Source organism: Polypterus senegalus, chromosome 4 (assembly GCF_016835505.1).
Source record: "Polypterus senegalus isolate Bchr_013 chromosome 4, ASM1683550v1, whole genome shotgun sequence".
Lineage (NCBI taxonomy): Eukaryota > Metazoa > Chordata > Cladistia > Polypteriformes > Polypteridae > Polypterus > Polypterus senegalus.
The window spans coordinates 232,757,736-232,785,092 of NC_053157.1; the positions used below are offsets into that span (position 1 = coordinate 232,757,736).

At 42.3% G+C, this 27,357-nt stretch overlaps 1 protein-coding gene across 1 annotated transcript in view; it reads left to right on the forward strand.

Annotated features, from left to right (window-relative positions):
* The window catches only part of LOC120528893 (zinc finger protein 665-like), a 53,921-nt gene extending 27,088 nt beyond the window's left edge, over positions 1-26,833 (forward strand). The window contains exons 4-5 of the mRNA XM_039752970.1: positions 23,968-24,406; positions 25,482-26,833. Of these exons, the coding sequence (XP_039608904.1) occupies positions 23,968-24,406; positions 25,482-26,557 (1,515 nt within the window). The 3' untranslated portion in view covers positions 26,558-26,833. The remainder of the gene's footprint in view (positions 1-23,967; positions 24,407-25,481) is intronic.
* Positions 26,834-27,357: the final 524 nt, after the last annotated feature.

A 27,357-nucleotide genomic window follows, 5' to 3' on the forward strand; every position in this document is an offset into this window, starting at 1 on the left:
TCGAAATGCATTGAGTTGCTGCCATGCGATTGGCCGATTAGATTTGTCCTTCAACAGATTGTCGACGATGTTAACAGGCAGAAATGCATTGAGTTGCTGCCACGCGATTGGCCGATTAGATATTTGCATCAGCTGGTGGTCTCAACAATGTTTACAGGGCGAAATGCATCGAGTTGCTGCCATGCGATTGGCCGATTAGATATTTGCTTCAACAGATTGTCGACGATGTTTACAGGCCGAAATGCATTGAGTTGCTGCCACGCGATTGGCCGATTAGATATTTGCATCAGCAGGTGGTCTCGACGATGTTAACAGGCAGAAATGCATCGAGTTGCTGCCATGCGATTGGCCGATTAGATATGTGCTTCAACAGATTGTCGACGATGTTAACAGGCAGAAACGCATCGATTTTCTGCCATGCGATTGGCCGATTAAATATTTTCTTCAACAGATTGTCGACGATGTTTACAGGCCGAAACGCATCGAGTTGCTGCCATGCGATTGGACGATTAGATATGTGCTTCAACAGGTGGTTTCGACGATGTTAACAGGCAGAAATGCATCGAGTTACTCATGCGATTGGCCGATTAGATATTTGCATTAAGAAACAGTCGAACATTTGTACCTAATAAAGTGGCCAGGTGAGTTTATGTGGTGTCAAAAGACAGCGGTATGGCCCATCGCTGTGTTCTTGTGTCTACGTGCTCATGACTCATTTCAGACATTGAGGCCTACGATCTGTGCTAATTTTACCCTGGCATAGTCCGATCATCCTCTTCATCTGACCCAAGCAATTCTCAATGGGAAATCCAGACATTAAACCCAATTCGTCACGCATCATGACACCCTCACGCAGAGGAAATCAGCCCATTCACATGTTCAAGACTACATTTTCAGGACCACGGCACTAACTGAGTTGCCCCACGAATGGCATCATTCATCGTCATTCGTAGCCTGGGAACAGTTTTTGAACTTGAACGTTTTGAAAATTGAGACACTTTACCACATAAAAGTATTGCACAGTGGGCCTAGGTACAACACCTGAGAGGACTACCATGCCTGGGTAAGACACATACTGTCGGAAAATCTGCAGCTTTCCGCCTCGGCCTTTCACACACATTTCTGGGTTTACATGCAAGAAGTATGAAGATGATGGAATTTCTTGGGTTGACGGGCTTACTTGAGATTAGCTCGAGGTAGTTTAATCTGTAGTGTGGTGCCTACAAATTTTTAACATGCTGTTGTGCAACCACTGCTGGAAAAAACGGGTCTGGATCTCTCTGTTATGTCAAACTTTAGGCCTATTTCCAAGCTACCTTTTTTGTTCAAACTCTTGGAAAAAGTCATTTACACCCAGCTGAAGTCCTCCCTGGACGGACATGCAATTCTGGAAGTGTTCCAGTCTGGGTTTAAAACTCACCCCAGCACTGAGTCCTCTCTGTTAAGGGTTTTTAATGATATTCTTTTAACAGTGGACTCTGGTGACTGTCTGCAACTTATGCTTCTGGATTTAACAGCTGCCTTTGACACGAGAGACCAGGGGCCGCCAAGTTTGGTCCTGGAGGACCACCATGGCTGCAGGTTTTCATTCTAAACCTTTTCTTAACGAGTGCCCTGTTTGTGCAGCTAATTAAGTTCTTGTGAATTCAGTTTAATTGAATTGTTCCCCTGAATTTCTCCATCATTCCTCTGAATTGCTTCAGTTCGATGCCTTTAAATGGCATCCAAACAGAAATAAAATGTGACGTGAGGGAGCCAAGAGGAGACCAACTAAGTCAGGGCCTCAAACTCCAACCAATTTCACTCCAACCAGCTGCATAATGAGGTGCCAGTTCCTGTCGTTCATTAAACCAGTGGCTTGTTGCTGCTCTTGTGGTGCATTAGCAGACATTTCCGAAATTGCTGATTTTCTCTTTTCTGAGAGCACCGTTTAAAATGTTCTGTGGACCTGAAAAGATCGACCCTCCTGAGACCTTCACCTTTCTTTCAGATATTGTATGATGGACACCAGTTGTTTTGGCTCATTTTGTATCTCATTATTGTTTGGCTGCTAATTAAGGAAAAAGAAACAATTAAGGGGTCTGAGTCTTCAAGAGCAAATCAATTAAAAGGAATGTAATAGGAGTTAATTAGCAGCAAAAACGGGTCACTCATTAAGAAAAGGGTTAGAATGAAAACCTGCAGCCACGGTGGTCCTCCAGGACCGGAGTTTGAGATCCCTTAATTAAGGGGTCTGAGTCTTTAAGAGCAAGTCAATTAAAAGGAATGTAAAAGGAGTTAATTAGCAGCAAAAACAGGTCACTCATTAAGAAAAGGGTTAGAATGAAAACCTGCACTGATGGTGGTCCTCCAGGACTGGAGTTGGAGACCCCTGCTATAGACCATGAGATCCTCATCTCCAGGCTGCAGCAGTGGGTGGGCATCACAGGACATAAACCATTGGAGAGCTGAACATTTTTGTGTCAGCATTGATGATGTTAGTTCCACCTCTAAGGGTGTACCACAGGGCTCCACCCTGGGACCTCTTCTGTTCTTGTACCTGCTGCCGCTCGGCACTATTTTCCGGGCACACGGTATTTCCTTTCATCTTTATGCAGATGACTGTCAGGTTTATTTCCCTCTGAAGAAGCCCCCTGGTCCATGCTCTGCCCAGCCCCTGCTTGATTGCCTTATTGACATAAGGAGTTGGATGGCATAAAATTTTCTAAATTTTAATGAGAACAAGACAGAAGTCATGCTTTTTAGACCCAGGGGCACCAGCGGGACCCCCTAGCATCGACCTTTACACCGTGGCTCAATTTGAGAAATCCGAGATCACAAATTTAGGGGTGAAAATGGATTCTGCTTTAAAACTTGATAGCCCTGTGACCACAGTGGTAAAATCCTCCTTTTTCCAGTTGAGGCGGGTTTTGTCTAAACGCGACCTTGAAACAGTGATCCATGCTTTTATAACCTCTCGTGTAGATTACTGCAATGCGCTTCTCTGTGAAATTAGCCAGGCCTCTATTTCTCGCTGCTGCTCGATTTTTAACTGGCACAAGAAAGCATGAGCACGTTACACCCGATTCTGGCTTCCCTTCACTGGCTTCCAGTTTGTTTTCCAGTCCATTTTAAGATGTTCCTATTTGTTTTAAAATCCTTTAATGGTTGTACCCCATTCTATGTGTCAGAACTGCTGCACCCTTATGTACCGTCTCGCCCTCTCAGGTCAGCAGACCAGATGCTGTTACTTGTTCCTAAGACACGATGCAAACTCCGAGGTGATCGAGCTTCTTCAGTTGCAGCTCCAAAACTATGGAACGATTTGCCGTTGCACGTTAGGCAGGCTGCTTCACTTGCTGTCCTATTTAAAAACACATTTTTACTCTCTGGCTTTTAACCCAGTATGATATGTTGACTATCTGTATACTTTCTTTATTATGAATTTCTTTACCTCTTATGTATTTCTGTTTCTTTTACCCTTTTGGTTATTGTGTGGCTTACAATGCATCCGGAGAGTATTCACAGCGCATCACTTTTTCCACATTTTATGTTACAGCCTTATTCCAAAATGGATTCAATTCATTTTTTTCCTCTGAATTCTACACACAACACCCCATAATGACAACGTGAAAAAAGTTTACTTGAGGTTTTTGCAAATTTACTAAAAATAAAAAAATTGAGAAAGCACATGTACATAAGTATTCACAGCCTTTACTGTGAAGCTCCAAATTGAGCTCAGGTGCATCCTGTTTCCCCTGATCATCCTTGAGATGTTTCTGCAGCTTCATTGGAGTCCACCTGTGGTAAATTCAGTTGATTGGACAGGATTTGGAAAGGCACACACCTGTCTATAGAAGGTCCCACAGTTGACAGTTCATGTCAGAGCACAAACCAAGCATGAAGTCAAAGGAATTGTCTGTAGACCTCAGAGACAGGATTGTCTTGAGGCACAAATCTGGGGAAGGTTACAGAAAAATGTCTGCTGCTTTGAAGGTCCTAATGCGCACAGTGGCCTCCATCATCTGTAAGAGGAAGAAGTTCAAACCACCAGGACTCTTCCTAGAGCTGGCTGGCCATCTAAACTGAGCGATCGGGGGGAAGGGCCTTAGTCAGGGAGGTGACCAAGAACCCGATGGTCAGTCTGTCAGAGCTCCAGAGGTCCTCTGTGGAAAGAGAACCTTCCAGAAGGCCAACCATCTCTGCAGCAATCCACCAATCAGGCCTGTATGGTAGAGTGACGAAAGCCACTCCTTAGTAAAAGGCACATGGCAGCCCACCTGGAGTTTGCCAAAAGGCACCTGAAGGACTTTCAGACCATGAGAAACAAAATTCTCTGGTCTGATGAGACAAAGATTGAACTCTTTGGTGTGAATGCCAGGCGTCACGTTTGGAGGAAACCAGGCACCGCTCATCACCAGGCCAATACCATCCCTACAGTGAAGCATGGTGGTGGCAGCATCATGCTGTGGGGATGGAACTGGGAGACTAGTCAGGATAAAGGGAAAGATGACTGCAGCAATGTACAGAGACATCCTGGATGAAAACCTGCTCCAGAGCGCTCTTGACCTCAGACTGGGGCGACGGTTCATCTTTCAGCAGGACAACAACCCTAAGCACACAGCCAAGATATCAAAGGAGTGGCGTCAGGACAACTCTGTGAATGTCCTTGAGTGGCCCAGACTTGAATCTGATTGAACATCTCTGGAGAGATCTTAAAATGGCTGTGCACCGACGCTTCCCATCCAACCTGATGGAGCTTGAGAGGTGCTGCAAAGAGGAATGGGTGAAACTGGCCAAGGATAGGTGTGCCAAGCTTGTGCCATCATATTCAAAAAGACTTGAGGCTGGAATTGCTGCCAAAGGTGCATCGACAAAGTATTGAGCAAAGGCTGGGAATACTTATGGACATGGGATTTCTCAGTTTTGTTATTTTTAATAAATTTGCAAAAACCTCAAGTAAACTTTTTTCACCTTGTCATTATGGGGTGTAGAATTCTGAGGAAAAAAATGAATTTAATCCATTTTGGAATGAGGGTGTAACATAACATAAAAAGTGATGCGCTGTGAATACTTTCCGGATGCTCTCTATATGTTGGGTTTTATTTCACAGCACTTTGGTCAGCCTTGATGTTGTTTTTTTAAAAGTGCTTTATAAATAAACTGCTTACTCCATTTAGAACTGAATAGATGGCACAGTGAACCTGCGCACAGCCACCCACACAGCACCAACGAAAAGACAGGGGGCGCCAATGAGCCCCCAAACCCCAGACACCACACTAAACATTCTTGGGTACAAACTAAAGGTTTTTACTGTACAAAGAACCTTTTTTTTACAAATCAGTTCCACAGCCTTTCAATAAATGACTCCTCCTTTTTCCTCCTCCAAGTGAGCTTTACTTTCTGCCTCATCCCCTGAGGAGGCTTGAATGGCTCACTTTTATGTCAATCCCAGGAGTACTTCTGGTACCGGGGGCATAGCCTGATGGAAACACTTCTGGGACAGGAGGAAGCCTCTTGAAGCAGGGAGTCCCTTTCCTTGTGGCACCCAAGGACCCCCCAACCCCAATCGGATTTTCCTTCAGGACTACAACTGCCATACACCCATGCGGATGTCCTTACAAGGGTCCATGCTAGCAGAGCCGTGCCACTGAGCAATGCACCAACTCCCCCCCCCACATTATCCATAAATTTATGCTTTTGTCAGAGACGTTGCTTCCGTCCCATACCGGCTGAGTTATGCCTTCTTCTACACTGGCCTTCCATTATGTGGTCCAGCATGGAATTCACACCATGTAATTGTGGAAAAACATGACACCAAATCAAAGGGAACTCCTTTGAGGGCTGAATATTTTTTCCAGAAAACAATGGTTTTACTCAGAAATCCACATAAAACGTCTGTTGCTGCATGCTATGGCTGCCAGTTTGCCAAGAATGTGTGGCAGACTTGCTGCCAGGCGGTCTTCGCATGGCCTGGACAGCAGCAGCGGTCACGGTCGCAGTGCATTATAATCTGGGTGGTGGTTCTTCTTATCATTGGTAAGTGGCAGTCCTCCCTGGCGAACACTGTCATTACCACAATTAGCTGGGGACCGATCAGTTGAAGCTGGAACTTCACATTCATTTTTGATTACGTGTATGAAAAACGGAGTCCGACAGGCCATAGTCCAGTTGAGAGATAATAGGCAAATCGTCATCCACGGAGTATTTTGCTTTACGCATTCGCTTGGATGTCTCGCCAGATGTCAGTGCCATTTTTGCCGTTGTGTGCGCCCTGCTACTCTTGAGAGCACAGGGAATCTCAGTCAAACCAGTGAATCTAACTTTCCTTCTAGCAACGAGAGGCCAACTAAAACATAACAGTTGGTTTTGTCACAGTTTACAGTTGATTACCATCGTCCACTCCTCCTTCTGACAAAAGTCGACATCAGCCCTGAAAGAGTTAAAGGAGATCTTGGCACATGGTGATCCCCATCAAGCATTTGCAGTAGGGAAAGCGATTTCCCTGTAAGCGTTTTCCATAAAAACCACTTTGAATGCATTTACCACTCCCTCGATAGCCAGTATGAGACTTGATCCCTTTAATAACTGCCCGGACCGGAGCATCACAGACTTTTTTTTTTTTTACTTTGATAACAAAACCCCTCGCTGAGCTCTTTCAGTTGAAAAAACAAGATCCTTAAGATAATCTTGGCGAGAACTTGGCTTTGAATTGCCGCAGAAGAGACCGATGACAAGTGGCTTCTTTACAAAACCTACAGGAATCTCCAAGATCGGCCAGAACTGAACTGACAAACTTTTTTACAAAGTGGCAGCCCATCAGAATTAAGCTGGAGTTTGAACAGGTGGCTGATGGGAGTTCTTGCCTCTTTAACATATTTGCACTGACCACCACCTTGAGTTTGAGCACTCTGTGATTGTTTTTTTTTATTTTGAGAAGGGTCCTGGCATCCTTTGTTTAAAAGGGGGTTTTGTTTTGCATTCTCTGGGTCCCTAAAAAGAGCAGTCAGAACAGTTAGGGGGTATTCCAAAAGTAACAGCCCACTTCCCTACCGCTGTCTCCAGCTGGTTGTCTTCATCATCACTTTGATGGTCTTCCGCTTAAAGGCATTTTACAGTTTGACTCGCTGTCACTCACTTCATGGGCTCGGTCAGCTTAAAGGTACAGCACAGGCGTCTCGGAGGGGGCTTCAACACAAGGTCCGGCAACATGGCCTTCACTTTTTTGGAATGGCTCGTTTCCTTGCACTTTTTCTGTCCATACTTGTAGCTGGTGTGGGATACCAAGTCTGTGAAGTTTACTGCTGGGAATAAACCACCAAGTTACAGGTAATGATATTTCATAAATTGTATTTAAAATTGAGTAACACTTTACAGTAAAGCCAAAGCGAACTTTATTGTCATCTCGGCCATATACAAGTACACAGTTAGAAGAAATCGCAAAGCTCACGGTCCACGGTGTAACAACATAAAGTACAAATAATAAATGAAAAATAGAATTAAAATTTTAAATTAAAACACAGACACGACAAAGAAGTAGCAGCAATATTGACGTGTAGTAAGCAATATGAACACTGATGCAATGTATGGTATTTGCAATCTAGATACATAAATAGATAATGTAATATCATAAATAAATAATAGATATCGATAATACAGAAATTATCAGTGTATGATTATAGTTGTTAAAGACTACAGGACGTGACCGTTAATGATAAATTTGTGGTAAGTCACATAGTCGTTACATTAGCTTCCTAAAAGGAGAGTCAGAAATGCAATGTCAGTATTTCCTCGTGGTTTCCGTAAAATCGGGAGAGAAAATCCATCAAGTAACGTCATCAAAACTGGCTGAAAGTTGTTACCCAAGGAGGTTTTTGTCTTGTGTTCGCTAGTTGGCCGAAAAAGATTGAGAATGGTCGCAAACAAAATGGCGCCAAAGCCAACAGTGGTCTTGGTAAATAATATGAACTTCTAAAGGATTGGAACAGCAAGGCCAGTGACTTTTGTTTTTGCGTTGCGCTGAAGACAGTTGTGTGTGAGATTAAATGATGAAGATGAGAAGATAGGTCAGGGTTTCTGATTTTTATTCCTTTGCTGTTTACACCTGGATATGTTAGACAACACAAGACTGAGCACATTTTCTATCAAACCATCCAAGTGAGTAAACTTTTGACGAGCGACAGGTGTTTCTTGTTACCCCCCACATGAGATTGAGGACATAATCGTGAAGCGGCCCTACTTCATCTCCTCTCAGGTTAAGCTTCGAGTTTCATCTGCAAAGACTGCTGCCATAACCCCATTTTTAAAAATAATATATATATAAACTTTTGAAAACCACGCTTATATCAAAAGTGTAAAAAAATAAGTCTCTCATACATCACTTTTTATTTTACAAGTGACGTATGAGAGACTTATTTTTAACTTTTCAGTACACTTTTTAACTTAATATAGGCGTGTTTTTTAAAATATATATACGCCATATTTACACGTGTACCACGCGCACATTTTTTTCCCCGAAAATTAGCATTAGAAAATCAGGTGCACGTCATACACGAGGAAATGTAATTCTGTAATGTTTACTTCTGCTCACGCTGTCTCTCTCTAAACACTTGCTATGCAATCGCAATGGACATCATACACGGGGCAAAATGATTTTAGCGGTTTTCTTGGTAAAAATTGGGCTGCAGCGTCTTACGAGGGTGCGTGGTACACGTGAAAATGGTGTGTGTGTATATATATATATATATATATATATATATATATATATATATATATATACTGCTCAAAAGAATTAAAAGAACACTTTTTAATCAGAGTACAACATAAAGTCAATGAAACTTATGGGATATTAATCTGGTCAGTTAAGTAGCAGGGGGGTTGTTAATCAGTTTCAGCTGCTGTGGTGTTAATGAAATTAACAACAGATGCACTAGAGGGGCAACAATGAGATGACCCCCAAAACAGGAATGAAGGGTTTAACAGGTGGAGGCCACTGACATTTTTCCCTCCTCATCTTTTCTGACTGTTTCTTCACTAGTTTTGCATTTGGCTACAGTCAGTGTCACTACTGGTAGCATGAGGCGATACCTGGACCCTACAGAGGTTGCACAGGTAGTCCAACTTCTCCAGGATGGCACATCAATACGTGTCATTGCCAGAAGGTTTGCTGTGTCTCCCTGCACAGTCTCAAGGGCATGGAGGAGATTCTAGGAGACAAGCAGTTACTCTAGGAGAGCTGGAGAGGGCCATAGAAGGTCCATAACCCATCAGCAGGACCAGTATCTGCTCCTTTGGGCAAGGAGGAACAGGATGAGCACTGCCAGAGCCCTACAAAATGACCTCCAGCAGGCCACTGGTGTGACTGTCTCTGACCAAACAACCAGAAAGACTTCATGAGGGTGACCCAAGGGCCCCATGTCCTCTAATGGGCCCTGAGCTCACTGCCCAGCAGCATGCAGCTCGATTGGCATTCGCCATAGAATACCAGAATTGGCAGATGCACCACTGGTGCCCTGTGCTTTTTACAGATGAGAGCAGGTTCACCCTGAGCACGTGACAGAAGTGAAAGGGTCTGGAGAAGCCATGGAGAACATTATGCTGCCTGTAACATCATTCAGCAGTTTGGTGGTGGGTTAATGATTGTCTGGGGAGGCATATCCATGGAGGGTCACACAGACCGCTACAGGCTTGACAAAGGCACCTTGGCTGCCATTAGGTATCAGGATGAAATCCTTGGACCCATTGTCAGACCCTATGCTGGTACAGTGGCTCCTGGTGCAGGGCAATTCCTGGCCTCATGTGGTGAGAGTATGCAGGCAGTTCCTGGAGGATGAAGGAATTGATACCATTGACTGGCCACCACACTTTCCTGACCTAAATCCAATAGAACACCTCTGGGACATTATGTTTTGGTCCATCCAATGCCACCAGGTTGCACCTCAGACTGTCCAGGAGCTCAGTGATGCCCTGGTCCAGATCTGGGAGGAGATCCCCCACAACACCATCTGTCATCTCATTAGAAGCATGCACCGATGTTGTCAGGCATGTATACAAGAACACAGGGGCCATACAAAGTGCTGCGTACAATTTGGAGTTGCTGCAATTCAATTTGGGCAAAATGGACTAGCCTGCCACATCATTTTTCACTCTGATTTTTGGGCGTCTTTGAATTCAGGGCTCTGTAGGTTGATCATTTTCATTTCCATCAAACATTTCCATGTATATATATGTATATGTGTATATATATGTATATGTATGTATATATATATATATGTATATATATGTATATGTATATATGTATATATATGTATATGTATATATGTATATATATGTATATATGTGTATATGTATATGTATGTATATATATATATATATATGTATATATATATATATATATATATATATATATATATATATATATATATATATATATGTGTATATACATTTCCCTGCCATTCCCCTACTCTGCCCTGCTCATCTTCATGGTGACATGCTGGCTACTAGTATACAGTTTGAATGGCTGACCACCTGTGTGTTGAAACTGTGATGTCACTTGAGCTTTGTGTATTTGTGCTCCTCCACACTTGGGGCAGTGACCTCTGTGCACATGCTGATTGGCACGAGTGCTACCTGCTTTGACTTGACCTCATCTGCTGTGGTGGGGAAATTTGTAAATCGGAGGTTTAACCACACGTGTCATAAAAGTGTTCAATGTTTGGTGGAAAATTCAAGAAATAGTTGGTTGTGACAAACCCAAATTCATTGCTGTGGCAAAGCTGCTTTCAGTAGTGGCCAAAAAGCATTATTTGGCGTGACGGTGCATGCTCTTCACGTAGAGAGATCACATAATGTAAAAGATTTGTCACCACAATTTTCTTGTAGTAGATCAATTTTTTTTTTACAAGTTTCATTGTTTCCCATCATTTCCAAAATGTTAAGCCTTCCCTGGGATGTGTGTGAAAAACTCTTCCTAAACTGAACTTTCTGTCAGCTCCTAGCAAGTTAGGAGAGCTCACAAATTCTTCAAAATTCTGGTGAAGTTCAGTGTTGCTACTTAAATTTGGAACGATAATAACATGCTACTACTCGTATTCCCAAGCGTAGGGCCAAATTTGCAACAAATCTGAGCCGGTTGGAAACATTTTCCTACTCTGAGGCACTTGATAAACACAGACTCTGACCTTCATCTATGTTACAAAAACAATTTAGAAGCTGCCCTGTCTCCATCAAACATTCACAGTAAGTGAACCCTTGAACTTCATGAACCCCCTGGGCAGTTATAAGCTCTGGGAGGCACTTCTGGTAGCTGCAGAATGTTCAGGAGACATTTTGGAACATTTCTTCTTCCAGAACTGCTTCACCTCCGCCATGTTCTTGAGACGTCTGCTGTGAACGGCTCTCTTGAGGTTCGTCCACAGCATCTCTGTTGGCTTAAGATCAGGGCTCTTGAGTGGACCACTTCAAAAGGTTGATTTTTTTTTTTAAGCTCTTCTATAGTAGATTTACTTTGATTTTGTAGAGTTGTCATCCTGCTGCATCACCCATCTTCTATTAGCCACCCTGACTTGATTGAATTTGTTTGCCTGTTAATTGAAAGTAAGCTATCCAGGTCTCAAAGCAGCCCCACGTCATGATGCTCTTTCACCGCTGCGGGTCACATTTTCATGTTGCTACACCATATTGGCAAAAGTATTGGGACGCCTGTCTTTACACACTCATGAACTTTAATGACATCCCATTCTTAACACATAGCCTCTAATATGGAGTCGGCCCCCCCTTTGCAGCTCTAACAGCTTCAACTCTTCTTGGAATGCTTTCCACAAGGTGTAGGAGTGTGTTGATGAGGATTTGGGACCAGGAGAGCATTTGTGAGGTCAGGGCTGATGCTGGATGAGAAGGCATGGCTTTCACAAGGTGTAGGAGTGTGTTGATGGGGATTTGGGACCAGGAGAGCATTTGTGAGGTCAGGCGCTGATGCTGGATCTCTGGTCTCCTAAAGGTGTTCTGTCAGGTTGAGGTCAGGGCTCTGTGTAGCCATACCAAACTCGCTCCTCCATGTCTTTATAGACCTTGCTTTGTCCACTGGTGCCTGCCCAGTCATGTTCCCATCCCCAAACTGTTCCCACAAAGTTGTCCAAAATGGCTTTGTATGCTGAAGCATTAAGAGTTCCTTTGACTGGAACTAAGGGGTTGGCCAACCCTCCACCACACTTTCCACTTGGCACAATGCAGTCAAGCGAGCCCCGTTCTCCTGGCCAGATTAGTCCATCGCATTTCGTGATTCGTCACTCCACATCTGCACTGCTCTCGAGTCCAGTGGTGGGCGGTGGGCTTTACACCACTGCATCTGACGCTTTGCATTGCACTTGGTGATGTCAGGCTTGGCTGCATCTCTATCTCTCTCTCTACGCTGCACTGCTGTTGAGCTTTTGGAGGTCTGTAGGTATGTACTCTGCCGAAAGTTGGTGACTTCTGCACACCTCAGCATGTGCTGTCCCCTCTTTGTGAACTGACGTGGCCTACCACTTTGTGGCTGAGTTGCTGTTGTTCCCAATTACTTCCACTTTGTTATAATACACAGTTGATGGTGGAGTATTTAGTGGAGACGAAATGTCACGAATGGACTTATTGCACAGGTGGCATCCTATCACGGTACCAGGCTTGAACTCACTGAGCTCCTGAGAGCGACCCATTCTGTCCCAAATGTGTGTAGAAGACGTCTGCAAGCCGAGGGGCTCGATGTTATACACCTGTGACCATGGAAGGGATTGGAACACCTGAATTCAATGATCTGGAGGTGGGGTTCCCCAATACTTTTGACAATATTAGTGTAGGTGGTGACCTCTTTACACCACATGTTCTCAAAACATCTCATTAGTTAGGATGGTCTTTGGCAAACTTTACATTGTGCCTCGATGTTTTCTTTGGAAGAACAGTGGCTTCTTCTTTGGTGCCTCACCTTTTCGGTAGAGTCGTGACTAGAAATGTTCACCTGCTCCAATGGGTCCTTCAAGCCTTCAGCTGTTTCTTATGGGAACTTTTTATTTTATTTTATTTTAACCCGACAGAACATTCTGTGATGTGCCTTTCGAGTCAACTTAACTGGGTGCCGCCCACTTTTAACTCTTTCAGGGCTGATGTTGACTTTTGTCAAAATTCAGGAGGATGGTAATCAGCTGTAAACTGCAACAAAACTTACCCTTATGTTTTCGTTCGACTCTCGTTGCTAGACGGAAAGTTACATAGCTTTGTTGATTTAACCTCGATTCCCTGTGCATGCGTGGATAGCGAAGAGCAAACGCCCTCTAAAGTGGCACCGACATCTGGCGAGAGACTAAAGTGAATGTGCAAAGCAAAATACTCCATGGATGTTTTACGTAATTTCGTTGAGTAGGACTCTGAGTCATCTGACTCAGAGTTTGAAGCAAGTGATCTGGAGATGGATATCAGAAACGAAAGTGAGGTACCAACATCATATGATCAGTCCCCAGCTGATCGTGGTGCTGAACACCTACGTGTAGCTGATGCACCTAAAGCAGTGTGTGCCTGGGAGGACCATCACTTACGATGACAAGAGGTTCAAACCATATTGCGTCACACTGCAACTGCCACCACCACCCACCTGCTGTGCAAAGACATCCAGGCAGCTGGCCTAACATGCATTCCTGCTGACCATCAAGGTGCCCCCACGCAGTCAGTGCCACCAGAGATGCCAAACATGTGCCAACAGCAGGCACAGCACATAGCAACGTATACATAGCATAGCGTTTTATATTGACGTATGCGTGAAACCATTGGTTTGTGTGGTTTTCAGAAAACTGGAAAAAATATTCAGCCCTCAAAGAGTTGAGAGAAGCCACATCACTGAAACATCTCCATTTATACCCCGTTTGTCCCTCTGCAGGCCGATGAACATCTAAACACTTTAAAGTGACGTCGTTACCCTTTCCAGCTTTATGCCAGTCGGCAATTCTTGATCTTCTTCTGAGAACTTTTTGGTCAGGCAAGCATCGAATCGGCAGATAAAAATCCTATGAAATTTAACCAATGAAAGTCAGACATTGATTTTCAACCATGCTTCAACAGAATTATTTAAAAAAATAAACTCATGAAACAGGCCTGGACAAAAATGATGGTACCCCTAACTTAATATTTTGTTGCACAACCTTTTGAGGCAATCACTGCAATCAAACGATTCCTGTAACTGTCAATGAGACTTCTGCACTTCTCAGCAGGTATTTTGGCCCACTCCTCATGAGCAAACTGCTCCAGTGGTCTCAGGTTTGAAGGGTGCCTTTTCCAGACGGCAGGTTTCAGCTCTTTCCAAAGATGCTCAATAGGATTGAGGTCAGGGCTCATAGAAGGCCACTTTAGAATAGTCCAATGTTATCCTCTTAGCCATTCTTGGGTGTTTTTAGCTGTGTGTTTTGGGTCATTGTCCTGTTGCAAGACCCATGACCTGCGACTGAGACCAAGCTTTCTGACACTGGCCAGCACATTTCTCTCTAGAATCCCTTGATAGTCTTGAGATTTCATTGTACCCTGCACAGATTCAAGACACCCTGTGCCAGATGCAGCAAAGCAGCCCCAGAACATAACAGAGCCTCCTCCATGTTTCACAGAAGGGACAGTGTTCTTTTCTTGATATGCTTCATTTTTCCGTCTGTGAACATAGAGCTGATGTGCCTTGGCAAAAAGTTCAATTTTTGTCTCATCTGTCCATAGGACATTCTCCCAGAATCTTTGTGGCTTGTCCACATGTAGTTTGGCAAATTCCAGTCTGGCTTTTTTATGATTTGTTTTCAACAATGGTGTCCTCCTTGGTCGTCTCCCATGAAGTCCACTTTGGCTCAAACAACGACGGATGGTGCGATCTGACACTGATGTTCCTTGAGCTTGAAGTTCACCTTGGATCTCTTTAGAAGTTTTTCTGGGCTCTTTTGTTACCATTCGTATTATCCGTCTCTTTGATTTGTCATCAATTTTCCTCCTGCGGCCACGTCCAGGGAGGTTGGCTACAGTCCCATGGATCTTAAATTTCTGAAAAATATGTGCAACTGTAGTCACAGGAACATCAAGCTGCTTCGAGATGGTCTTATAGCCTTCACCTTTGACATGCTTGTCTATAATTTTCTTTCTAATCTCCTGAGACAACTCTTTCCTTCGCTTCCTCTGGTCCATGTTGAGTGTGGTACACACCATGTCACCAAACACCACAGTGACTACCTGGAGCCCTATATATAGGTCCACTGACTGATTACAAGATTGTAGACACCTGTGATGCTAATTAGTGGACACACCTTGGATTAACATGTCCCTCTGGTCACATTATTTTCAGTCTTTTCTAGGGGTACCATCATTTTTGTCCAGGCCTGTTTCATGAGTTTATTTTTTTAAATAATTCTGTTGAAGTATGGTTGAAAATCAATGTCTGATTTTTATTAGTTAAATTTTATAGAATTTTTAGTTATTATTACTTTTGTCAGATTAAAGTTATTTCTGTGACCATTTTGAGTTTTTCTTTCATTGACTGAAGGGTACCAACAATTTTGTCCACGTGTGTAAATGTGGTGATTTCTACGGGTCCTCATATTTTTCCTTGCCACTGTACTGCTGCAGATACGACACGCTGTTTGCAATCTGGCTGTCTAAATAGACCGTGAACTGATTTACTGTATGTATTCACATTCATGTGTGCATTGTTTTTCGATTGCCAGTATGTCAACACTGACCCCATTTCTTTTTCCAGTTAGAAGTTTAAAGATAAGCATGTCTTTTAGTTACACTTGTGCCTGCTCTGTGGTGCTACATGGTTTTATTTGACATTTTTGTTTTAAAGGTAAGGAAGCCATATGAAATCCTATCCACAGTGGAATGTTGACTTGGGAGGTTTTACATGACATATATGATCACTCAGGCCCTCTTCGTCCTTTTTGTTTTTTGAGTTGCTTTTCTTGAATAGGTATACACAATAAATAAAATACAATACAACTTATTTTTTAATAGCACACTTCACTGGTTGTAGGTGGCAGAGCACTGTAAACGACTCTCAGTTAAAGTATAGAGGTAACAATTACTAAATACAGATCTGGTGCACATATTACAACGATCAGGACGAGGACAGGCCATTCAACCCAACACAGCTCACCAGTCCTGTCCACTTAATTCTTTTAAAAACATCAAGCAGAGTTTTGAAAGTCCTTAAAGTCCTCCTGTCTACCACACTACTTGGTAGCTTATTCCAAGTGTCTGTGGTTCTCTGTGTAAAGAAAAGCTTCCTAATGTTTGTGTGAAATTTCCCCTTAAGTTTCCAACTGTGTCCCCGTGTTCTTGATGATCTAATTTTAAAGTCACCATCTCGATCCATTGGACTAATTCAATTCATGATTTTAAACACTTCAGTCAGGTCTCCTCTTCATCTTCTTCTCCTTAAACTGTAAAGGCTCAGCTCTTTTAATCTTTCCTCATAACTCATTCCCTGTAGCCCTGAATCAGCCTAGTCGCTCTTCTCTGGACCTTCTCTAGTGCTGCTTTGTCCTTTTTGTAGACCCAAACTGCACCCAGTACTCCAGATGAGGCCTCACCAGTGTGTTATAAAGCTTGAGCAGAACCTCCTGTGACTTGTACTCCACACGTCAAGGCGCTATATAACATGACGTTCTGTTAGACTTCTCAATGGCTTCTGAACACTGTCTAGAAGTCGATAGCTTAGAGTCCACCACCAGGGTGATGATGCGAGGTATACTCTTAATTCACTCATTAATACACTCATAAGGTATTCTCTCAATTTTCAGACCTCCTATTGTGAATTCAAGCTTCACAGTTTTACTTCCTACATGTAATACTTTACATTTACTGACATTAAATTTAACAACAACAACAACAACATTTATTTCTATAGCACATTTTCATACAAACAGTAGCTCAAAGTGCTTTACATATTAAAGAATAGAAAAATGAAAGACATAAATTATAAAAAATAAATCAACATTAACATCGAATAAGAGTAAGGTTCAATGGCCAGGGGACAGAAAAACAAAAACTCCAGACGGCTGGAGAAAAAATAAAATCTGTAGGGATTCCAGACCATGAGACCGCCCAGTCCCCTCTGGGCATTCTACCTAACATAAATGAAACAGTCCTCTTTGGATTTAGGGTTCTCACGGAAGGGCTTGATGATGATGATGGTCACGTAGACTTCTTCCTTTTAATCCATCCATCATTGTTGGAGCATCATGAAGCTTTGAGTAGGTGGAGGTGGCGCAGGCCACCACCACAAAGAAACCGGAAAAAGAAACAGAAAAGAGAGTAGGGGTCAGTATGGATTTAAGAGCCACCATGAATAGTTATTATGATGAACTGAACATACAGAGTATCAGTTTTAAGTTAAAATGAAGTTATAAAAGGCCATGTTAAAGTAATGTGTTTTCAGCAGTGTTTTAAAGTGCTCTACTGTATCAGCCTGGCGAATTCCTATTGGCAGGCTATTCCAGATTTTAGGTGCATAACAGCAGAAGGCCGCCTCACCACTTCTTTTAAGTTTTGTTCTTGGAATTCTAAGGAGACACTCATTTGAGGATCTGAGGTTACGATTTGGAATATAAGGTGTCAGACATTCCGATATATAAGATGGGGAGATTATTTAAGGCTTTATAAACCATAAGCAGAATTTTAAAGTCAATTCTGAATGACACAGGTAACCAGTGTAGTGACATCAAAACTGGAGAAATGTGTTCGGATTTTCTTTTCCTAGTTAGGATTCTAGCAGCTGCATTCTGCACTAGTTGCAAGTGATTTATATCTTTTTTGGGTAGTCCTGAGAGGAGTGCGTTACAGTAATCTAGTCGACTGAAAACAAACGCGTGAACTAATTTCTCAGCATCTTTCAGTGATATAAGAGGTCTAACTTTACTTATGTTTCTTAAGTGAAAAATGCTGTCCTAATGATCTGATTAATATGTGATTTAAAATTCAGATTACAGTCAACAATCACCCCTAAGCTTTTTACCTCCGTCTTGACTTTTAATCCTAATGTATCCAGTTTATTTCTAATAGCCTCATTGTATCCATTATTGCTGATCACTAAAATTTCAGTTTTCTTTATTTAACTTGAGAAAATTACTATTCATCCATTCTGAGATACAAGTCAGACATTGTGTTAGTGAATCAATAGAATCGGGTCATCAGGTGCTATTGATAAGTACAGCTGTGTGTCATCAGCATAGCTGTGGTAGCTCACGTTGTGCCCTGAGATAATCTGACCTAACGGAAGCATGTAGATTGAGAAGAGCAGCGGACCCAGGATAGAGCCTTGTGGAACACCATATTGGATATCATGTGTCTTGAGTTGTAATTCCCACAACTAACAAAATATTTTCTCCCTGTCAGGTAGGATTCAAACCAATTTAAGACACTGCCAGAGAGGCCCACCCATTGACTAAGGCGATTTCTAAGAATGTTGTGATCAATGGTGTCAAATGCAGCACTCAGATCTAAGAGGATGAGAACAGATAAATGGCCTCTGTCTGCATTCACTCGCAAGTCATTTACTACTTTAACAAGTGCAGTTTCTGTGCTGTGATTTGTTCTAAAACCCGACTGAAATTTATCAAGAATAGCATGTTTATTTAGGTGGTCATTTAACTGCATAATGACTGCCTTCTCTAGAACTTTACTTAAGAAAGGCAGGTTAGAGATGGGTCTAAAATTTTCAAGAGCTGAGGGGTCGAGATTATGTTTCTTAAGTAGGGGTTTAACTACAGCAGTCTTAAGACAGTCTGGGAAGACCCCAGTATCTAGTGACGAATTTACTATGTCAAGAACATTATCAATTAGCACGCCTGATACTTCTTTGAAAAACCTGGTTGGTATCGGGTCAAGGACGCAGGTGGAGGGTTTTAATTGAGAGATTATTTTCTTTAAATCAGGTAAATCTATCCTAGTGAAAGAGTTTAATTTGTTTATAACAGGATTGCTGGGGTTTAGGGGGATCCTTAGTGTTGGGAGATATACTATGTTATTTCTAATATCATTAATTTTTTGATTGAAAAATACAGCGACAGCCTCACAGGTTTCACTGGAAGCACTTAGGAGGCATTCCTTTGAGCTACCTGGGTTTAGTAGGCGATCAATTGTTGAAAATAAGACTCTAGGATTACTAGCATTGTTATTTATAATCTTAGAGAAATAGCAGCGTCTCTCAAGGCGGACAGTGTTATTGTATTATTGTGTTATTGTTATTTAATTTGCCACAAATCTGTCCAGGTCCCTCTGTGATGATTTAACGGATCCCAAATTATCTGCCAGTCTTGGTATCATCTGCAGAAGTAACCAGCTTGTTACTTCTATTCCTATCCAAATCATTATATATATATATATATACTCAGCAAAAAAAGAAATGTCCCTTTTTCAGGACTGTGTATTTCAACAGTAATGTTTTAAAAATCCAAATAACTTTCCAGATCTTCATTGTAAAGGGTTTAAACAATGTTTTCCATGCATGTTCAGTTATCCCTAATCAATTAATTAACATGCACCTGTGGAATGGTCGTTAAGACCTTAACAGCTTACAGAAAGTAGACATTTAAGGTGACAGTTCTAAAAACGCAGGACACTAAAGAGACTTGTCTACCGACTGTGAAAGATGCCCAGGGTCCCTGCTCATCTGCGTGAACGTGCATTAGGCATGCTGCAGGGAGGCATGAGGACTGCTGATGTGGCTAGGGCAAGAAATTGCCATGTCCGCACTGTGAGACGCCTAAGACAGCGCTACAGGGAGACAGGAAGGACAGCTGATCATCCTCGCAGTGGAAGACCACGTGTAACAACACCTGCACAGGATCGGCACATCCGAATATCAATCACACCTGCGTGACAGGTACAGGATGGCCACAACAACTGCCCGAGTCACACCAGGAACACACAATCCCTCCATCAGTGCTCAGACTGTCCGCAATAGGCTGAGAGAGGCTGGACTGAGGGCTTGTAGGCCTGTTGTAAGGCAGGTCCTTACCAGACATCACCAGCAACAACGCCGCCTATGGGCACAAACCCACCTTCGCTGGATCAGACAGGAGTGGCAAAAAGTGCCCTTCACTGATGAGTCACGGTTTTGTCTCACCAGGGGTGATGGACGGATTTTTGTTTATCGTCGAAGGAATTGAGCACGTCTGGGACCTGTTGGATCGCAGGGTGAGGGCTAGGGCCATTCCCCCCAGAAATGTCCAGGAACTTGCAGGTGCCCTGGTGGAAGAGTGGGGTAACATCTCACAGCAAGAACTGACAAATCTGGTCCAGTCCATGAGGAGGAGATGCACTGCAGTACTTCAAGCAGCTGGTGGCCACACCACATACTGACTGGTACTTTTGATTTTGAGCCTCCCTTCATTCAGGGACACATTGTGAAACATTTGTAGTTTATGTCTTATGGTGTTGACTCTTTTAGTGTTCATACAAATATTTACACATTAAGTTTACTGAAAGTAAAAACAGTTGAAAGTCAGAGGACGTTTCTTTTTGATGAGTGTATATATATATAATAATATATATTATTTATTATAATTTATATTATATAAATTATAATATATAATTTATTTATTTATTTATTGAGACGTATGACTGCCGGAGGGAGGGGTGTGCTTTAGAAGGCACGCTGTATGGAGAGTTGGTTAAACAGGGTTCAAAATAAACAGCATTTGAAACGTTACTCTGAGTGCGTCGCTACTTTAATCTAGAGAGCACGACACTCCCCTTGTTTACCTCTCGAGACAAAGCCACGACGGCCCACGAGCGTCAGTTGCTAGCATTCAATGAACATCCCGCGCTGTAACTCTCTGTGAATTGTCACGTGATTTTGTGTTTTTTTCGCGTAAATTTGAATTGATTGCTGAAAAGTATGAAGGTGGCATGCGTATCCGGGACTTGGCTGTTTCAAACCGTATGCCGAGAACGAGGGTATCTATGATTGTGAAAAACAAAGATGTTATTAAAAACTAAAGTGAGGTTAAATTTTTATTTATTTCATCTAATTGCTTTTGCATTTATGTATTTTAGTATTAAGCAGTGTTTAAATTATTTTATACAACCCCATCAAGGTATAATATACCAGTAACAATAGAATTTTTTTCATGGGAACGGATTAATCATTTTCCCTTTATTTCTTATGGAAAAAAGTTGTTTGGTATACGCCCTGTTTGGCATAAGTCAAAGGGTCTGGAACAGATTAAGGACGTATACCGAGGCACCACTTGTATATTTATTAAAAATAGCAGTGGCCCCCACACTGCCCCCTGCTGGTCACCACTCTTAACATCAGCCAATTCTGATTTGGTTTGTCACATCCTCTGCTTCCTGTGTCTGAGCCAGTTCTGCACCCACCACACCCTGCACTGCCACTTCTTTTAGTCTGTTGCCCAGATTCTCCTTTGGCACCTTCACCAGCTTGTTCTTTACAATTCCTATCCAAATCATTTCTATATATTAAAATTGGCAGCAGCCCCAGCACTGTCCCCTGCTGGACGTCACTCTTAACATCGGCCAATTCTGATTTGGTTTGTCTCATCATCACCCTCTGCTTCTTGTGTCTGAGCCAGTTCTGCACCCGCCACACCCTGCACTGCCACTTCTTTTAGATTGATGCCCACCCTCTCAAGTGCTTTGCTAGACAGAAGGTAGAAACTGAGTACACATACATGGAGCCCAACAATATCTGTCCATGAATTAACAGATAAACTATGGCCAGTTAATAATGGAAGAGAGTAAAGTTGTAAAAAAGAAAATCCTAGAGACCTCAGCCTACTGGCCACTACCTGCCCCTGGGTTTTCTATAGCGGAGTCTGTGCTGGCTGTCCAATCTGATGACCGAACCTTTCCAACCAAATAAATAGATAAACATGTTGACATTCCAAAATACCTCAATTGCATAACTGAATTTCCCAATGCATGTAAAAATAATGGCTATGCCTCATACGTACAGGTTAACTTTGGGGTTAGAATTTTTTCCTGTAACGTATCACAGCGTTGATAAGCAGGGGTAGACAAATAAAGAGTTTTCCACGAGTGCCAAAAATCAAACCCACAAGTGGACGCAGCAGTTTGTACTCCTACCTTAACTCAAGAGTGGGAAAGGTCAGGCACAACGGTTTATAAGAGGTGCTTTTCTGTAAACATCACTTCGTTTTGGTTTTTCCGATTTGTTCCTGTTAAGCCCACATCCACTTCGGTGTCCATTGTGCTATGCAAACATTTAAAATATTAAAAAAGAGAAGATAAAAATGGACATTAAAATGTGTTCAGTGCGTGTGGCGTGTATTTGATTGCCATCACTAGACTGTGGGATACGGTCAGACTGTGCAGGCTTGTCTGTAAATTTGAACATAAATGAGAAACCTCCTGTATAATATGCCATATTTATTTGGAAGCAGAAAGTTCCATCCAAACTCCTTAAGTCCCCAGGTCATCAGAATTTGGAAAACAAAGAAGAAAAGTCACACTAAGAGGGATTTTTTTTTAATGGTGGGGATTGTCAGCAAGAACCTCTACCCCAAGAAGTAGTAATCCTGTGCTACAGTGGATATATTAGGACCTCTTTAACGAAACAAAAAGTTAGCCTCTACTCTATTATGGGCCTTTTAAGTGAATGTTCACTAGTGTTTGAACATCAGGGTCAACCAAACCAAGTGTCACAGGAGCAAAACAATATCAGGAAATAGCTTCACGACCAGGCTGGAAGTATGTTGGAACTGTAAATGGAGAGGTAAGCTGGATCACAGCATCGACTGGCAGGAGTGCAAGAGAGTGAGAAGACAGTAAGGGGAAAGAGAAGGAGGGCTGCTTTTGGTTGGGGAGTGGTAGATCAGTGGGAAGTGCAACCCACCCTTACTGACGGGTCAAAAGCTGTTCAGGCCGGAAGTGTTTTCAACGGCTGTCAAACTTTTACTCCATGCATATTTCCTTTAATGTGTGTTTCTGTTGGTTTTACTGTAATTGAGGTGTGATGTATGATTTGGCCAGGGATCCTTGACTGGGATTGGCTCCAGCAGAACCCCCCGTGACCCTGTGTTAGGATATAGCGGGTTGGAAAATGACTGACTGACTGATTAGACCTGTGCTGTCAATATGAAAGAAATTCAAATTGGAGAAAGCAGCGATTTTGAAACTTTTTCCTCTTTCCCTGTTCTCTGCTTTGGCTTGATCAGCCTGACTTTATCTCTTTTTCACTTCAGAACTTCTGAAAGCATCTTTGGCTGCATCCGCATTACTGTGCCTTGTTGGGGGGGGGGAAAAAAAAACCAGTCATTAGTCTCCATTTTGGCCTTTTCTCCACCCTACCCCAGTGCTTTTGACCACCAAAAACTTGATATATTTTAAAATGCCCTCTAGAACCTTACACTTCTGGAAACACCGCCTCAGTGTTTAAATGTGGATGGGTGGAAAATGGAGAGCTTTAAAAACAGACTCTACGCATGCTCTGATTGGTACACACTTATTACGTGGTCCTTTCCTGATTGGATCCTGCTCATTACAACATCTTGTCCCTGATTGGTCACCTTTCACAGAAGAAAACATTCCAACATAGCAGACATTTGGGAGTTTCTTTCCATGGCATTTCTTGTGTTGCTTACCTGTAGTCATCTAAATTGGGTTTTGTGCAGATTGAATGCTGCAAATGGCAACGTCATATGAGGTTTCGGTCATTTTACATGAACACTATTACAGAACGTTAGCGAAGAGGTGTGGACGTAGAGTTCACACAATTTCAAAATCCTCCTGTAAACTTAGTTGGTACTTTTTGTTTTTTAAAACCTGGACATAAACTTCAGGGTTAATTTTTGATAATGTTATGAAGTAATCTTCTCACTCTTATTTTGACAGGAGCGTCCTTCCCAGCTCACATGGTCAAGCAGTAAAGTATCTAATGACCTCCAGGACAGGGCTGTCCCTGTGAAAAAAGGGAACCGTAGAAGAGACGAAGCGGACATTTGAGAGGAGAGAAGCGTTTTTACCCGGAGCATGGCCGCATCCAAAGAGGACAACGAGAACAAAACACTCGAGCACATTAAGCAAGAGGACTGTGAGTGGAGTGCCCCCAGCGCTTTTTGTGTGAAGCAGGAGGATGACGAGAGACCGATTTCGGCCTTTAAAGAGGAGGAGCCCCATGGTTGGGAGACTGCGGACATTAAAATGGAGGCTTGTACAGACTTCTCCATTACTCTTGAACAGCAAAAGCAGGAAGTTGGGAATATTTTCAAGCAAGAAACTTCAGAGGAATCTCATTCCAGTGTACAGCCTGGGGTCACTAATCCGGGACACTTGGCTACAAATCAGAATTTTGCGGAAGTGAAATCGGAGGCAACTGAAGAGAAAATCAGTGAAGGAAATGGGATAGAAGAAGAAGAAGAACAGAAGCCACTTAGGAGTGTGGGAATAAGTAAGTAACGTGACTAAACCTAAAAGAATGTGAAACTGTGTACGTTTATGAAGTTTACCAGTGGTGGTTTTGACATTTTCAGTTGGAGTAAATGATGGTGGGATATACGTTTGTTTGAATGTGATTGGAGACCAGCTGCTTGGCTTAGCTTTACATATAGGAAAGGTAGCTGTCACGTTAGCAGTGAAATTTTACAAAGTAATACTCTTTGCTTTAGTGAGTCGCATTTTAGTAAACAATTGACATATTCACAATTGTTCTGCAGCTGAGAGTCAAGTGTGAACAAAAAATGCAAAATCGATAACCTCTGCACATTATAATCTCCAGGAATGATTTTGTTCAATTAAATGGGCTTCTAGACTTTTCCACAAGTTTCATCTGGGTTGCTGGTTCACTTTTGGGATGTCCTATCCTGACACACCGACTGACGTTTACTCTTTAGGTGAATTTGTAGGACGTGTAAACCTGTCCAAAAGTTTGCTCAGCTCACAGGACAGACTTTCCAGTGAATACACCTACCGAACATGTGGGGAAAGATAAATGATTCAGGGTGCACTTTGGACGGTCCTACACACCATAATATTGCCCTAGTATAAAGTCAGGAGGAACAGTATCATCAAAAGGATAGCAAGATTGTGAAAATGAGGCTAAGCAGTAGCAGTGAAAATAGTGAAGAGTGAGGGAGCAATCGTGGCAGCTGGACATGGAGGGGCTCACATTTGAGTTTCACATCAGTTCCAATTGTCAGATCCCATTCATCCATTTTTTCTCAACCTGGGGTCTGGGGCAGATTTTGAAGTAAGGCAGACATCAACCTGAGAATGGATGCCAGTCCACTGGCACACACATCCATTATTAATGAATTGATTAACATAGCAAGCACATCTGCAACACATAGAGTAGGAAGAAGATTGAGAAATTGAACAGTCCGTGGAAGAACATGTAAAGTCCATACCCACAGTGGACAGGCTGAGGAATGAAGCCAAGGTGTGAAGCAGTAAAACAAATGTGTGCTACCGATCTCTTTTTATTATTTTCTTAAAAAGACAAAACTAAACTGTTTGTGTTAATGCAGATTTACAGGAGGAAGGTGGCTTCTCCAAATCTTCGATTGATCAAACATCCCTTCAGTGCAGACAGCAACACAAACTGGAGGACAAAGAGAAGATGAAGAAGTCAACAAGAGAATCAGACAATTTGATAGCAGCCTCCTTGCAGAGCAATTTATTCCCAGTTGTCAGACTAAGAAGGATAGAAGCTAGCCACACTTATCATCAACAAGGGGATAAGACAGATCAAAAGGCTTTGTATGCGGGACAAGAGTGCCGAAAAACCTTCAATAAGAAATCTGAAAGCAAGAATCATAAGTCAGGTCGTTCAAGATCAAAGCCATATGGCTGTCCTGAATGTGCCAAACGATTCTCTTTCAGTAGCAGTCTCCAGAGGCATATAAGAATTCACACTGGAGAAAGGCCATATTGCTGTTCTGAATGCGGCAAACGATTCACCGCCATTAGCATTCTTCAGAAGCACACACCAATTCATACTGGAGAGAAGCCATATCGCTGTTCTGAATGTGGTAAGAAATTCTCCACCAGCAGTAGTCTTCGACAGCACACAAGAATACACACTGGGGAGAGGCCATTTTGCTGTTCTGAATGTGGCAAAAGATTCACTAACAGCAGTGCCCTTCAGAGCCATGGAAGAATTCATACAGGGGAAAAGCCATATTGCTGCTCAGAATGTGGCAAGCGATTCTCCAAATTCAGTAGTCTTCGGCAGCACACACAAATTCATACTGGAGAGAAGCCATATTGCTGTTCTGAATGTGGCAAACGATTTCTCCATAACTGTAGTTTTCAAAGGCATATGAGAATCCACACAGGAGAAAAGCCATATGGCTGTGCTGAATGTGGCAAAAAATTCATCGATAATAGTGGTCTGCAGCAGCACAGAAGTATTCATAGTGGAGAAAAGCCATATGTTTGTCCTGAATGTGGCAAAAGATTCCACCTTAACACCAAACTTCAGAGCCACTTAAGAATCCACACAGGAGAGAAGCCATATTGCTGCTCTAAATGTGACAAACGTTTCACCCATAGCAATAGTCTTCAGAATCACATGAAACATCACTCTGTTCAGAAGTCGTGATGGTGGCAGATGTACCTATATTAGCAGTCATTTTAATCATTCTAAAAATCGCAGTTGGAGATTTGTTCTTCTAAATGTGGGAAAGGATTTTCACTTTTACTTAATTTTTATTGACACTTAAGAATCCAGGGCGGCGCAGTGGTAGCACTGCTGCCTTGCAGTAAGGAGGTGGTGGGTTTCGCTCTCTGTGTGGAGAGCACTCTATAAATGTAAAGAATTACAGGTAAAATTCCTTTACAACGAATATCTTTACATCGAAATTTTCATTACAATGAAGTATTTTTATTGTCCCGACAGCTTCCCCATATGACACGAGTCTATAGAAATCTCGTTACTACGAAGTACATTCTGCAGATACTTTTATTACAGCGAAGTGACCTTGAAATGCCTGAATGAATCATCTGCAGAGCAGTACTGTGGCTGCAGTTCAGTTGTGCACAACGATCCCCAAACAGAAACATTGTCATTTTTTTTTTCTTTCTTCGAAGTTTCCTCGTACTGTTTTTTTTTTTCTTCGCTTATTGCTCATCAACATTTGAAAAACATCCATTGGAAATGAACACAAAAAAACGATAGCAGTTCATATTAGAAAAACAAAACTCATTTTTTGCAACTCTTGATTGCGGCAAAAATAAAATTGCCAGTGAATTTGGAATTTCGCCATCGACATTGTCAACTTTCTTGAAAGACTGTGCCCAAAAAAAAGAAGTAAAATCTCAGGCTGCAAACGTATGTGAACTACTGCATTTAGAGATGTTGAAAAAGCAATTTTTATGTTGTTCAGTGATGCTCAGTCAATG